The 16528-nt window shown below is 46.2% G+C and overlaps 1 protein-coding gene across 2 annotated transcripts in view; it reads left to right on the top strand.

The window, feature by feature from the left end:
• LOC119446045 (uncharacterized) overlaps positions 1 to 16528 on the top strand; it is a 75286-nt gene that overhangs the window by 55062 nt on the left and 3696 nt on the right. Inside the window, exons 13-16 of one of the 2 annotated variants that reach the window (XM_049663851.1) lie at positions 590 to 665; positions 3380 to 3468; positions 7440 to 7517; positions 8883 to 9026. In XM_049663851.1, the coding sequence (XP_049519808.1) occupies positions 590 to 665; positions 3380 to 3468; positions 7440 to 7517; positions 8883 to 9011 (372 nt within the window). In that variant the 3' untranslated portion in view covers positions 9012 to 9026. Of the gene's footprint in view, positions 1 to 589; positions 666 to 3379; positions 3469 to 7439; positions 7518 to 8882; positions 9187 to 16528 lie in introns of those variants that run through there. The other variant, XM_049663850.1, reaches the window with a different exon arrangement.

The raw sequence follows: 16528 nt of genomic DNA, 5'->3' as shown, positions 1-16528 counted from the left end.
AGGGTTTACGTGAAGGTCGGAAGGACCGACAAGTTATGGAATTGCTAATATTGATAAATCATGATCAAACATTGTTAAATTGAGCACAAGAACGGTTGTTGAGAGTATAAGAGATCATTTCGCGTAGCGATTGTTACTTATCTATGGATATGTAGACGAAGGGACAATCATATACGTATATACTCGAAAGGGCCGTCACTTAGTTACGTTCTGAAAGTTACGCAGTGAAATTACTTTATTGAGATCGTAAAACGCCAAATTGCTGTAAGTAAACACTCCGAGGCTATCAGGCGGCCCAATCGAACCACATATATGGCAATAAAATAAGCTGTAATGTGCATTGTGAACATAATCACGTTAAATCATGAATGAATTTACGTACCACACTAGTGCCAGCAGGGCAGCTGTACGCATAAATTATATTTTTAGTGTTTTTAGAATAAAAGTAAGGTAACTGCACATTTTGATATTTCAGAAGGGTGGCCAAACAAAACTATATAATATAGTTGTGGTGATATTATCTGCGTTATTTCTGGTATATTATCACCTGCGTCGTGGTCAATCGTCTTTTCTTTTACATTTCTTTCAGCTGAAAACCGCCGGTAGGTGGTGGTCAAGAGTCACCGAAGTGGGCCAATGCTTTGATGATACGTGCCTCGATAAAAGTAAGTGATTGAGTGGCTTGTGAACATGTTTCGACTGACTGAGAGGGTTACAACCGATTCACGCGCCTAACATCATGTGGGTCTGGGAAACATGTCCAGTGGAGTTCTGTTTATAAATAATGGATAAGATTTACTTTGCACGAACAATTCAGATTATTATGCTGCAGCAAGGATCGGCTTTCTTAGATTGCAAATTCACTAATTCAACGTCATCGAGTTCATATTTTGTGGCAGACGGGTCCATAGACTGTCCCATAATGACGCCATAGGCCTAGTGCGCCGCTATAGGGTGGCTTCCGATGATGATCATGATTTTTATTGGCAGCCCATTTGAAACGAGGCGGCGACAAAGATTCACCTATACTGCTTGATCTAACCAGGTTTTACTACATATTGTTATGTAGCGTTGTCTCGAGTTGTCTCGATGTCAGCGTTGTCTCGAGCATTGCTTGGCAGCAATATATCGCAGTCTGGCCTTCTGCCTATCTCTCCTTGATCTTTGCTTTCTTCAGTAAAACACCTGTCCCTATATTGTACCTACGTTTGTATACAGCGTACAAAGACAATCGCTTACAATTGCACTAGCTTGCTTTGCTCAAAGACCAAAATCAAAGCAAACCATTTTGGGATGCCGACTTCGGAAGCCAGTGCATCTGAAGGCGATTAAGGTGCGCCTACAGTTTTAAAAACAATAATTGGGTTTTACGCGCGAAAATTAACCACGATCTGATTTTGATGCACGCCGTAGTGGGAGACTGTGGAATAGTTTGGAGAACCTGGGGTATTTTAACGTATACCTTAATCTTAGTACGCGGGTGTTTTCGCATTTCGCCCCATCGAAATGCGGCAGTACAACAGAGCACAAGTGGTTGCAGCCTGAATGGGTGTTTGTTGTGCTGTACAAGCCATCCTGTGCTGTGATAGCCTGCGGTGATATGGATCGGCTGTGACTGTGTGTCCGAACTCCCTCTCTCTCTCTTTCACTGCTTTCTTGGGTTCTCTACTTTCATGCGCATGGTCGCAGCCTAAGGGTTTGAGTATCGGGCTGTTTTGCTGGAAGACAGAGGTTGGATACCCACCATCTTTCACGCATTTCCTTTGCAACATTATAGGCGGACTCTAAGGTATCTAACAGAAAAGAGGAGGTGTGCATCGCAAGCGCGCCACAGTGTGCACGAAACCTCGAAAGATACGAGGTATATAGAAGAGTCAGTTTATTCATAGCGAATAGCTTTCTGGAAGCATTCAGCTATCTTTACATTGTCAATATTCGTCGATTTTTTTTTGTGCGCTAGCGCATTCGCATCGTGACAACTTAAGTGATTCATGTGCATTAGCTAGCAGGTGCAAGCGGCCAGTGACTGGTTTGGTGTCGCCATAATATTACCTTACTACACCTAAATAGCCTAGTGAATGGTACACACAGAGCACGATTGTGCGGGTTTGTGGCCCGTACGCTAATGATCATGTTCGTAACTATAGTAAACTAATAACCAGTGCATCGTATCTTCGCCACACATGTTTCAAGAATGCACGACACGCATCATGCAGTACCATAAGACTGTGTAGTTGGTCGAACAAACTTGATTTTTTTTTGCGCGCCATTCGTTATTAGTATGTTTGAAAACTTTAGTCGAAGTAACTCAAGACATGAAGCAAGATTGTTTATTGTTTATTGCTTAAAGTTTATTTCAGTGTTTGGCAACAGCTAAAACGCCTTGGCGACAGGTCACTAGTACATATAAGAGCATGAACGGAACAAAGTATGAAAACAGAACAGCATTCCCACCAATAGCGCATGCTAAAGTAAATATACAAGGCATGAGTTTGTATAAGAAGCCTAAAAAGATTCGCTTGCTGAACTCAATTACGTTAAGCCCCTGTGCGCCAACTTTACACAGACACTCAGTTCAAAATATCAATATCAGATGAACTTGAATTGTACACCTGTCGCAGCCATGTGATGGGGCAAGTAGGAGTTCTTGGAATTCTGTCTGCATGAACTTGTCCGCGTTTTATGATAAAAGGTCATCACGTGCTATAGCCATGTTCGTTTGCCGGCAGCGCAATCAAGTAACGATGAAAACAGTGCGCTCGAAAGGAACACATGAACAACGAGGTAGCTTCTTTTACCGCAAGGCTGTCAGTGGGTCTATTTTTGGACGCAGGGTAGGCAGCATCCGCCAAACGCTGGATTAATTGTTTTTAACATTATCTATTGGAGACTAGAAAAGACAGGGACGTCCAGTGGTGAACAGAGAACGACGTGAAACAGCGAAGAAGATAAACAAAGGATGTATTGTTACTGGTAGTTTGGTAAACTTGTAACCATGTCAGCGGAGCTGTAATTGACGCACAGTTGGCGCCCAAATTTCTGGCGATGTTTTCCTAAAATCTTCCACGATAATTTGCGCATATTTGGGAGCATTAATTGTGTAAGGTTATTACGCGTTTGACAGGAAGATGATAAAAGTATAGGCGTAAAATACTTCTGGGCTGTGAATACCGAACTAGCCGAAAACGAATTGATAAGGTATCGACAATTTGAGTACCCTGTGCACAGTAACCTATTACCTTGCCGATCGATTGAACAAAAGAAAACTGACTGGTGCTTCACAATTTATTTGAAGGCCCAGAGCTCTTGCCACAAGTGAACATAATTTAGGTTAACACGATTAAAAACATAGATATCTGTCTTTTTCTTTGGTTTGCAGTCCCAGACTATCCACCAGCACATGAGCAGATCAATGAAGATTCGTACAACTGCAGGAAATCGGACTACGTGACTGTCGAGCCTGCCAAGGTACGTGCGATGACAAAGTGGCTTGTGCTGCTGCCGACAGATAGATCAACCTGTACTTTGCTCGTCGCGTCACCACATTTGCAGCCCTAAATCAGGGTCCGGATAACGTAAAACTATCCCAGTCTGATTTTATTCCTATAGTCCGCGAGTAGCCCTCCGTGACAGCGCCAACATGGGCTGATCCGGATCCATTTTGATCTGTCACGGAGGGCTAATGGCTGATTTGGAATAAAAACAGATTGGGGAATAGTATTACGTTGTACTGACCAAGATGTGTTGAATGAGATAGCTCCAGTGGAAAACACTTCCTTTTTTTGTGCACTATTCAGGATTACTATAATTTAAAACCTTAGATGAAATCCCTTCAGGCATACGAGGCAAGCTCGTCTTCTTACAATTTCCATATGCACGCACTTGTCTACGCCTTATTGCAAAAGGACATCACGTGCGGCAATTTGTTTCTGGTGTATTATGCTAAACAATTTGGCAGGATATCGCTCAAAGGGCGAAGCAGTAACAGCGATTGCCAGGTTTAGCACTGCGCTCGAGTTCCTCGGACCGTGTCTAAACTATACGCGAGTGCGACGCGTTGGCGCGACGCAGCACGCAGGACAACTACGGCTGGGCAGAAGGAAACATCGCCCGGGTAGCTGCCACGCGTCTCAGAATGCTGGCGTGATGAGGAACAGCGCGAGTGGCATTGCAGGAGTCGCACCCGGACGGTGTACGAGATGAGACCGACGGGAGAGCGTCGTCGTTAGTCAGCGCCAAGTGAAGCAATAAATATTATTGTATTGACATTTTGCTGTCCACTCTGCTCAGACCAGTGCATACAAAGAGAAGCTCGGCAGGAACGCTGCTGCACACTAGCGTTCCTTATATTGCACGTCAAAGGCACGCGATGAAGACCTAAATTTAAGCACGTGATGAGTTATTTGGATGATATGACATGTACTCCGGAATTTCGGTACGAGTTTACCTTTCATGCACGTAATCACCTGTGCAGAAAGTTAGTTGGTATACATCGCACGTCCTGTGCATTGCATGTTGATGTCATCGTCTTTCTTAGCGCTGTAACTATATTTCATATCGCCAATAACCAGCTAATCCAGTTTTTAACAATGACAAATATAGGAAGTATATCCACACATAGGACATTAGAGCCTCACGGCCAAAACTGGAAGTGTGATAACCAGATCACAGTGGTTTTACTCTCGTAGTGACGTTGCGCTGTCTTCTTGTCGAAGCCAAGAGAGGCTTGGCTCAAACGTATGTATCGGAAGAACATTTTTGCACGTATCAACACTACTTCAACATTTCAAACGATGAGCTAAGACAACCAATGTTAATTGTGCGCGGGCTTCCTCACAGAAAAAGAAAACGCGTCTCGAAGCAGGGGCAACCCATGACACAGTATTGATCGGTATTGAACGAGCGAGGAGACATTCAAGCGTCAATGCAATACCTTGCGCGCTGTGAAACAGTGTTGTCGAGTCCTGCATGAATAAGTTTGTCATCGAAGACAAGGAGCGTGTGACGTAGCTTTGCCTTGACAATGAGGGCAGAGAAACGCTGTGAAGTGTATATAGCACAGGAAACAGTAGCAAGCAAATTAAATTGACCAAATTCTGTGGTTTTACGTGCATGAACCCCGATCTGATGAGGATGCACACCGTAGTGGGGAGCTCCGGATTAATTTTGACCTGTTCGGTTTCATCAAGATCCACCGTCGATCTTAGTGCACGAACGTTCTTGCATTCCAACCGCCATCGGTATGAGGCCCCCGTGGCCGAGATTGAGTAGCGCAACGTCATGGCCTCCCAGACCACGGGGTGTATAATAGCGGCCAAAATTATTCAACACTACAGTTTTCAGCTGAAAATTTACTGCAGTGCTTTCAGAATCTAATGCTCGTGCCGCAGCAGACAGCTTTCATCTTCCAATCACGCACTCTCTCTTTTTTTATTGCGATAGCAATTATATGGACACTCCAAAGCAGATTTCTGCCGTCGGCGTCGTCGTCGCCGTCACCGTGAGGTTCCGTATGACGTCAACGGCGATGAAATTGTCGCTGCGCTCCGGACGCTGTATGTGCGAGTGAATGGGCGCGAGGGACGCGCACTTACACGGTGAGCGAACGCACGTCGGAGAGCAAACGCGCGTTCTGCGCCGTGCTCCCTGAAGGGCTGTTCCACAACACCTTTGAGGAACTCACAGAAGCCACCTTTACGGCACAAATATCCCGTCTATCTAACTCAGCCGCTGGCCGCGCTCTATTATCCCAATTAAGCCTAACCGCAATTACACACCCTACCGAGGGGGTCGCCCTTTCTTCTATCCTCCGCTCTAACCTCAACATACCTCCCATCCCCAAGAACATGCACCCTGAGCGAGATGGGAACCGCAGAATAGCAAGGGCTCGGGCCCTCCACAGACAGTACAGCGAGGACCATGATGTGGTCTACGTGGACGCAGCAGAGTATACGTCAGGCTCCCGTATGGCCCTGGCGGTAGCCGACAATCAGGCAAAGCTTCTAACCTCCAGCTCAATCATCACCAATTCCACCACAGAGGCAGAAGAGGCAGCCATCGCGCTTGCGCTCATCTCTACATCTGCTACCAAAATTATCACTGACTCCAAATCTGCCATTGTCAACTATGCCAACGGCTACATATCCCGCACCGCTGCTCGCTTACTACGCTTCTGGCAGCCCCGGCACCCCATAACCCTCATCTGGACGCCAGCACATGCCGGCCTCCCTGGCAATGAGGAGGCTCATTCCCTAGCCCGAGGTCTTACATTCCGGGCAGGAGGAGTCGAGCCCCCTCTACGGGCCAGGGAGCGCCTGCTTTCTTTCAGTGATATCCTTTCGTACTACCGGGACGAACGAAGGGAATACACACACCCAGCCCCATCCCTCACCATAGCGCAGGCCGCACACTGGCGTCGACTACAAACTCGGACTGCCCCATACCCCTTGCTGCTACATGCACGATACCCAGACCAATTCCCCTCCTCATGCAAACTTTGCAGTAAACCAGGAGACTTCCTACACACCCTCCTCACATGCCCCACCTACCCTCATCCCCCATCACAGACCGTGGCGGAGTCTTACTGGGAGACTCTTTTGACCTGCACTTCCCATCAAGACCAGTGCTGGATCATCTCCAGTGCTATGAGAAGGATTGCGCTCCAAGGGCTCTCCTTCGCTTTGTAAGGGTGCGTCCTCACAGTAAGGGAGCACCCAAGTGCCATGTAGGGGTCTTCGCCCCCACCATCAATGGCAATAAAAGTTTCTACCACCACCACCCTGAAGGGCTGCAGAATTAAGCGTCTCTTTCCTCCTTTCCATATATAAAGAGCAAACGCCACTTTTTCCGTCGCGCGAAAGGGTGTGGGGGGGGCGGGAGGGAGGGAGGGAGAGGAGGAAACGTTTAGCTGCGGCACCAAATACGTATTTATATAAAAAAAAAACGCCGCGCGCGTTCGGTGCGAACGCGGGCAAAACGCCGACGGCGTCGACAACAGTTCTGCGCGTTGCTGGTGCTGCTGCATGTCCAAGTTTGTACAGCTGATAAAACTACTATCCTTACTCCGTATAGCTCTCTACTAATTTGCTATCGCAATTGGTGCTTCGCCTTTCGGGTGAAACTGCGACAAATTTTTTTTTTGTACTCAAGCATTCTGTTTCATACGTACGACTGTTAGATCACTAAACAGAAGCGATCAAATTTGTCCTGTGCGTGGATGTTGCTGAAAAATTCGCGCTTTCCATGCGTTTATCGCTGACATGAAAATCGGCAACATAACCCAAAACAGTGATCGCGTGAGAGTGAAGTTGAGTGTGAGCTATTGCTTTCGATTGTTCTCAACGTCAGTAACATGCGACATGTGTTGCAAGAGTAAATGTTTCTTTCCCACAGGTGTATGATCAGCGTCTTGTGTGTGATACTTTGCAAAATTATTGCAGCTCGTCGTGGTGGCGTCCTGCCAGGTTGAATGCGGCTACAGTGTGTTCGAAAATCGCATCGACGGTGCTAAATGCTTGGTAAGTAAAGTATGGCCTCCGTGAGGCGGCGAAACGGTCGAGCGTTCGCCTAGTATCCGGGAGGTACTCGGATCGAATATTAGCGCTACCTTGAAACCACAGGTTTTTCTAATAGGCAGAGATGTCCCCCGGCCCGGCGCTTGCTAGTTTCTAAGGATCTTCACCTCGAAAGGCGGCCCCATATAGATGTTTGAAAAGGATTGCTGCCGCTTCTATTCCAACGATATCCCCATAAGGTGAGTGTCTTTCCTATGAGCGTGGAGCTCCCGCATTCGCCGAGCACCGATCCGGGAGCGCACTGGTACCTATTCTACCGGTAGCTACCCGGTGTCAACGCTCGACTGCCTGACACAGCAGCGGCAGCTGATGCTCGACTATTTTACCGTTGTTGTGATGGGACAAGGGGCGCCCAGAGACCTTTGCAAATCTGTGTACGACCCTCTTTCGAGATGGAAACCCCTACAAACATCCGAGTGCCAGGCCGGGGGACATCTCTACCCATTAGAAAAAAGCGGTGGGTTCCAGGCGGCACTGGAATTCGATCTGAGTAACCCCCCCCCCCCCCCCCCCCCCCCCCCCGCATACGAGGTGGGCGCTGTGCTAATTTACCACCGCTGCTGTCCCAGTGTATCACATAGTACATAGTACTAGTGATATTAAAAAAAAAACTGCGTGCCAAAACCATGATCAGACTATAAGGCACGCCGTAGTGGGGGACTCCGGATTAATTTCGACCCCCTGGGGTTCTTTAACGTGCACCCCATGAACAGCTATTACACGGGCGCCTTTGCGTTTCGCCCCCATCGAAATGCGGCCGCCGCGGCCGGGATTTGATCCCACGACCTCGTGCGTAGCAGCGACACGCCAAGCCAAGCCACTAAGCAAACATGGTGGCTCCTGATATACACAGCACGTTACGCTGATTACTGAAGTGGATTTGTTCATTCACTCTACACGAAACGTTCCATTCAATCTAAACCAAAGCTATTGCGCGTCTTCCTCTATATTTTCAGAAGTGACGAAAAATGGCGACTCATGCTTGACACTTAAAACACCTCACTTTGATCGAAATGCGTTTTGTTCTCATCGATACACTCAAGCACAAGACCAGTTCTGTTTACTTAACCAATAAGCTTGCCGACAGGCAAGCTTATTGGTATGTATATATACATAGAGGAGAAAAGGAGTGTGCGCTTAGAGGGGTTTCGTCATTTCGCTCTCTAGTTCGACGTTGTAGTCCGGCTTGATTCTCGAGACGCTTTCCTCATTTCAGAGAAATTTCACTTGGAGAGAGACATGAAATTTATTGTAGGAAACGCAGACAAGTCGACCACATGTATATTCTCTTTTTTCCTTCTTTTGCAGCTGGAGTACAGTCAATCGCGGACGAAAAGGAAGTCGCAGGCAACGTTAGGCGTGTACAAAGTCGGCGTTTGCAAGGGTGGCTACTGCACTCTGGGGAAGCACCCGCAGAACATCGCAACCGAAGACTGAGCGGTGCACACGCCGGTTAGTGCAAAAAAAAAAAAAAAAAAAAAAAAGCCAAAGCTCACAACTTGTACTTTCTTATACCTGTAGCGGCAGTGCAAGAGAAACGAGTGACCAATTGAAGCCAAGCCAGCAAGTAGAAGTGCAGACGTCAGTGGGAATAAATGTTTTTCTACCAAACACAAAAAATAGACTTTGAGCTCTAACCACTGCGTGAAACAGGTTGCCGTGTCTTAAATAATTTTCGTCTCTAATACACGCTTGAGCGTTTGTGTAGGGCCAGAGACAGTGGGAAAGCAGGGAAAGCAAATGTATATGGAGGTTAACCAGACGAGCGTCCGGTTTGCTAACCTACACCGAGGGTAAGAGAAACGGAGATTAGAAAGAAGTGGGAGAGTGAGAACATCGCGCTCTACGGAAGATGCACAAGTACTCTAAAAGGTCACTCGACCATACTGGTGCATTTCAAGAACTGCGCTAGTACGACGTCCAACGCGCTTCTCTCTCTAATCAACTTTGAGCAGGCTGGGCTCTAAACCATTATTTGCATAAAAATATCCTGGGACCGTCGCCACATCCGTCGCTGCTGCGGAAAAGTATTTGTGAGAACGATCTTTATACCATGTTGCCGAACGAGCTCATCAGTTATGTGCAGCTGCACCTAATTACTAAATATGGCGAGAATAGTGATGCACAAATTCCAGTTTCTACGAAAATGTTTCGCATGATTGCCTAGACGCAAGCTTTCTTAACTCCGCAGCCTTTACAGAGGGATTGTACGAATGACTTAGCATACAGTTTTAATATACAAGTTTAAATGCTTTATTAAAGGTGCATTAATTAGGCATACCTACAGAGCAAAAAACCATCACATGCCTCCAGAAAGTCTACAAGCACTAAATCTAGTTTGTAGGGGTCAGTCATGGCGTAAGTTATTTAAGAATGAAACGCAATAATTTGCCGCCGAAGCTTTGTGCTTGATCAATAGACTAATCAATGAGCATGGCCATTATCAATTGAAAGCCAACGCTGTTCATTTCCCGACCGCAAAATTGCAAAACCCTATTGTACGCATAATTTCGTTGAACCAATTCAGTATTACTATGGTGTCGCTGAAGTACACAACGTTGCCTGTGTTACCTTTCCCGCGTACATGCATCCGTGGCAGCAAGAAGAAAAAAAAAATTAACCAGGTTGTTTCTCTTGTTAGAGGAGCACCGTCACTCTCTTCACGTCTTCCCCGCGCGAAAGTACGGCTTCAGCATATAGAAGCCTCTCATTGCAGCTTAACTGAGTTAAAGTAGATTGCTTTGAACTACTGCGTCTAAGCGAAACAGAAACTTCCCTTTCCGAAAGGGTGTGAATAACTGTATTACGGAATGTCTTCTCATCGTTTGCACTGAAATGGTGTCTGACTGATATCGCATAAACGCGGAATATATGCAGATCCAACAGATATATATCTTGGAATCTATATGAAGCGAAGCGTTGGTGAAGCGGTTGAATAAATGATATGAAATTGATTATCTTCTGCGACGCGATTGCGTGCGTGCCAGGCAAGACGGCATAGGTCGTGCACCGTACCGCTCACAACGGAGCCGGCTAAACACGTCCAACAAACAACGTTATTGAATATGAATTCAAGGAAGACTTAACGAAAAAAACCGGCATCATTTTCTTTTTTTTTGTGCGCCCTTTGTCTTATAGAATGTGTGACTGTGGTCGACCTTATTGCACCGAGGTTCGCAGCATGCTCCGCGGCGAAGCGCTGGAACTACCCAGGAGCTAGGCAAAGTAAAGCTGCAGGTCGTCGAATGCCGCTACCACCACCCTTGCCGTCGAAATCTTGGTCCGCTTGAAGGATCTTTATCACTGTTGCCTTCGTTGGCGTTCGCGTCCTTTCCGCCTTCGATGACTTTGAAGACTTACGTCGTCGGTCGTCAGTTACGATTACGTCATCACGCCGTCAGTTCCTTCGTAGTACAGGCAAATTCGTTGTAGTGGTCTTTGTTGTAGAGGCGTTCACAATGCATGGGCGCTATAACATGAAATGATTCCAAACTGTTTTGATTCCAGACACCTGACGTCAAATTTACGTAAGCACCGACGCAAGCATCGGGCGGTGACCCGCAGCGTTGTCTGAACAACCCAATCAAACACTCTCCTCGTTTATAGGAGGTGCACCTTTGTTCGCTTTCAAAACCAATAACATTGTCTACACTCAGAGGTGTTTTTTTATCTAATTGGCTGACAAGAGGCGAGGAGCACGCTCTAGTGGAGAGGGTTTCGATGGGGCCGATAGATCAGCACAGTGAAAATAGATAACCGCATAAAGAGGGTGGTGCCGGCTTCTCCGATTGATCCGCTTCGCCTTACTTAGCTTGCGGTGGCTGGTCGAAAATCGCGGCGGTATGCAACGGAAGGATAAGAATGCCGCTAAAACGGAATCCTCAGCAAGGAAGATTTGGCAGAACGATGCCGTATGCGTGCCGAAAGGGCTCGATAACATTTTACTGCCACGCAAAAAGGTTTATCATGCGCAAATAAGTACATGCTCACCGGCAGGTGCGAATAGCGAGGGCTTGAGCGATCGGCGGGCAGCCATCTTGTATTCCTTTCGGAACGGGGCAGTCTGTGGCTTTTCAGAAAAAAATTCAGTTTTGTTCGGCATATGATTTCATTTTTTTCGCGTACACGTCACTTTGACGTGTGAGTTTTCGCGGTTTTGTGAGGTCGCGTGACCGACAGGCGAAGTGGGCGTAGCCAGAAAATATTGGACCAGTAGCAGAGGGCTAATGGTGAAAAGGCGTCGAATCAGGAATGATTATTTTTCTTTTGTGCGGTTTAATCATGCATAATCAGTGTGTACACGTTATATCAGATGGGGAGCTATCGCGGTTTTCGTGACGTCGCGTGACAGACAGGCGAAGTTGGGAGTGGCCCGAAAATGTTTTAACCAATCGTGGAGGCTGATTGCAGAAATTGGAATCAAAACAGTTGTGAATCATTTTACGTTATAGCGCCCCATGTAAACGATAGGAATTCAGCAGGAACACAATCAATCCTTCCTTATACAAGTCATTTCGTTGTAGTCAAAATCGCCGGTAACAGGGCGTTTTCATGAACTCGTATTCACGAAAACTTCTTACGCCAGAATTGTTCGTAAGAGAAAATTCCAGGCAAAATCCTGATGCTGCGCATATTATTAGTGAAGATGGCCAGCCAATGGCAAAGAGCACTTACGAACTAAATGCTTCGTGAATTCAGCCCGCGAACCGAGATAACGTAAAACCATTACACTCTGTTTTCATCCGTCATTAGCCCATCTGTGATTGATCAAAATTTTTCGGGCCAGGAAACAGGTTTATGTTATCGTCATCCAGGTTTAGGCTCGTTTCGAATGAAAGGCTGTGCGCCACATGTGAAAACTGTCGCACCAGTATTGGCGTGATGCGCTAAGAAATGCGATACGCCGCTGTCGTATTCATCTGAACGAGGGTAATGATTACTGTCAGCCGGTGGCACTGAGCTCTTCCAAAGCATTCTTTAATATTAGAGTTGCGCGTTTAGGATGCGCTGCGATCATATTGCGTTCTACAATTATAAGGATAACTACTTTTTTTTTCGTTCTGCGCTGTCTTGTTTCGCAATGTACAGTTACGTGTATTCGGGCCATGCTCTGGAGTGCGAATAACTCTAAGCTGCCTGCATTGCACCCCTGATTACCTTATTTATTCATCGGATTTAACGCGCCATAGGATAAGTGGGGCTACGAAAGACGTCGTGGCTGCATGGCCCGAGTTAATTTCGAGTAGATGGGGCACACTAGTGTTTCTGCATTCCGCCAATCGAACCAGCGACTTCCGCTTTTGAGCACAGCACCGTATAACCACTGCGTCACCGCTGTGAGGTCACCCCCAATTTGTCGATTGTGGCTCGCATTAGAAAGATATCTTGCATTCCGAATGAATGTCATGAAATAGCTTGGTTTACGGAAAAACGATGGCTACACCATTTTGTACATTTACAGTAAAAAAAAAAAAAGAGACTCCTCGTTGCTGTTGTTGCTGTTACGTTGTTACGCTGTGTTTTTTGTTTGCTGCATTTCTTTTTGCTGCCGCAGCTGTTATGGAAACTTCGCAGCTCAGTGTCGACGTATGTCGTCGCAGAGGGTGATGGTGATGAATAAACTTTATTGTACGAAGAGTTGCGAGCTGTATCACTTAAAGACAGATACGGGACTTGCGCGAGAAACAACATGAATACGATTTTTGTATGATTTACTTTATATGGCGCACATTGAAGCTGTGCAAGTGAAGTAGGTCATCGCTAAAGAGGTACGCCTATTTAGTTGGAACGTCCTAATTTCCAGCCTAAGGAGCTGCATTTCCGTGTGCGTGGGAGGCAAAAACGCCCGTCTACTGGGATTTCTGTGCACATTAAGAGATCCCATTAACGACGGGAGAGGAGATATGCAAACAATACAGGCCATCTATCCAGCTTGCATCTTGCATCTGTATTCTCCCGTCGCCTGCGGTGTTGGCCGTGGTAAACAGAGATGGTTTTGGGAACACATGGTGGAAGAATGGCTTAAATAGTTCATCTAGAAAGGTTTGGACCATCGTAGCAGGGGAAGTAAGTGGAAATAAAGAAGACACCCCTCCTTATTTCACTCTATGTGGTGTTTACGTCTTCCTAGTGTACGTTTTCAAGCACTTGAAAGCCCTGCTGCCACTGTGGAAGGCAGATCCCAGCTGGTGCTGCCTGCCTATACCGTTATGAGGCATGCCCAAGCGCACTCCGTGTCTAGTAGGACGCTATTAGGGGACATTAGCGCTCGGAATAGGGGCAATCCCTCGACCCGAGAGCAACCACTCCTTGACAGGCGCACATTTATTTATTATTTACTTCCTTATTTATTTACTCATTTACCATCCGAAAGGTTTACGGAACGGAGTGCGCTTGTACATATATCATAAGAAATACAAACAATGAGCAACGCATGTTTCTGCATAGATTAGAAATGTTTTTCCACAGCAGACTTGAAATGATCGAGAAGCATCGGTTACCGTGGCAATGGAAGTGAAATGTTGGTTGAAGTCATTTGATGTATTGAGGTAAGTGAGGGGCCATGAAATAGCTTAGTGCGACAAGATAGAAAATGCTCCTTACATCGGTGATCATGGCGACATTGAAAGGAGTTCGTGCTTTTAGATGAGCTTCAGCTTCAGTTTATTGGTTTAAAATATGGTAGAGTACATTGTAACAAATATAGAGAAAGAGGTACCTAAGTGAAGGGATGCAACGGGACCTCTTGTCCTGCCCTGCCTACACAAACGTGTGGGTACACAAAGAAATTAATTTTGGCTATTCGGTCAATCCCACACACGTTGAAGCCGAACCCTCACATTTGTGGGGGTTCACTGAATTAACCGATCTAGGCAGTTCGCAAACAAGCCACCAGGTGGCCCACCATCGCATTTCCAAAATGGCGCAGACCTCAAGAAGCAAGCGGCCGCCCGCCACGAGACGTAAGTACCAGTTAACATTGATACTTCGCTTTTTGAAGGGCATGCAATTGTTGAATATGCATCTTGAGTCATCGAAGAACATATCTGTGAAATAATTGGGCAAAAGTATGCTTAAATTAACCCACAAGCCGTACTCGAAGTGCAGCCCACGCATATGTGTGGGTCGGGCACATGTGACTATACGAACGCGCTCCCGAACGCAGCTACCGGCCGCTGGTGTTTTCACGTGATATTTTTGAAGCGCAGAATTCTCGCTTGCATTGATTGTGTAAAAAATCTGTACTGCAGGAATCTTCAACCCCGAAAGCGATGATGACACGGAGGAAATTATGAAGATGTTGGAATCATCCGACATTGAATGCAGCAGCGACGATGATGACCCGGACTGGGAGTTACAAGAGCGCCATGTTGCGGCTGGCGATGACGAAGAGGAGCAAAGTCAAGAAGACCTTGATGATGCTAGCGAAAATTCCTGGTGTTGACATCCGCATCGACGGTTTTGACCACTTCCCAACGGTTGATTCTATCAAAAATGCGAGATGCTGCAGGCTGCCCATCTAAGAAGCCGCACACGCTGCATCAAGTGCGACGTGTACCTTTGTTTAACAAGTGACAGAAACTGCTTCAAAATGTTTCATACCACATTTTAAGGGGCGGAAATTCCACGTGAGCCACTATTTTTTTCTGTTGAGAGAGTCACTCAAGTAAAAGCCCAGCCCACACATACGTGTGGGTTCATTTTGAAAGCCAAAGAGTGAACATTTTCGTTTCGTGACGCTGGGGTTTCCTTCAGAGGGCCACAGAGAGACACAATTGCAGAAAAAAGAATTCGTTTATGACGCACTTATCATTTGGGCAGGGAAGGGCTATAAACGTAATTGAAATAACACCTGAACAGAAAGGTCAAGTGCAATATGTTGCAAGGAGCGCGAAAAAAGCAAATGTTTAATTGAAAATGTGTCAGCGACAACGCAATGTGAAAAAGGAGCTGAGCACTACAATTTATAATAGGAATTACGACATAATCATTTTTAGCGATAGTTTAAAACTCTTTAAGCATATGGCAGTTTTAATGTGAACCGTTAAGTCATTCCAAAAGTTTATGGTTGAGAATTGGATTGTTTGCTTCCAGAATTAGTGCGAATCCTTGGAATAAGAAGATTAATTTGACTGGAAAAAGCTGGTGAAACCGATAGGATCATGAATTTTGGGCGGTAGGCCATAGCGGCTTGGTGAAATGACAAATAACTGTGATTGCCGTCTTACTAGGGTGAAAGGAGTCTACATGGGAAAAGCCGTATATCAAGAGTCCCCAAAGCGATGAAAAGTGTCTCGTCGGGGCACGCTCATGAGTGTGACAGTCAGTCATGATGCAGACTGCGAGACCGACACAATGGCATGGCTTGAACGCAATTTAATTGATGCCCGGATTTGGGCAGCGCGCAAGACGATGCCGCCATGCGCTGCCGGCCGCAATATCACCACTTTACTAAAGTTATTAGTTTAAATGGTTGAAATCGCGCAAAATGTGGCGTTCTTAGTCTTTCTTACTTCGCGATCTACAGCTGTAACTCATTGACGTGGTAAACGTACGAAACCACGCGTTGTATTAGAGATGGCGATAAGTACGAGAATCTCTGAACAATCAGAAAACAAAACAAGCAACATCACTGCTAAAAAGATTGAAAAGAAAAAAAAAAGCTGCTCGGCCAGTTCGCATTCTTTTTTTCCTGCGGCAAATTTATCAAATTCTGCCACCGTTTCTTAACAGCCGCGGGGTTTGGAAACTACGAACATCGAAAGCGAATGGGCGAACAATAAGTGAGACACTCCACAAAAAGCAGCCAACAGTCGCACGCCGGGTGAAATTTCCCTCTGGGCTGTATGGAAAGCAAGAACAAGATGGTCGGCACAGCATGACGAAGCCGACATTCACGCAGTTTACGTAGTCTGGTAGGCTGTTGCTGCGTCAGCGGTGTGTTTTATTGGAGG

This window comes from Dermacentor silvarum, chromosome 3 (assembly GCF_013339745.2).
Source record: "Dermacentor silvarum isolate Dsil-2018 chromosome 3, BIME_Dsil_1.4, whole genome shotgun sequence".
Classification (NCBI taxonomy): Eukaryota; Metazoa; Arthropoda; class Arachnida; order Ixodida; family Ixodidae; genus Dermacentor; species Dermacentor silvarum.
Note: the sequence above shows the minus strand (reverse complement) of the source record. Positions and strands in the feature narration are given on the sequence as shown.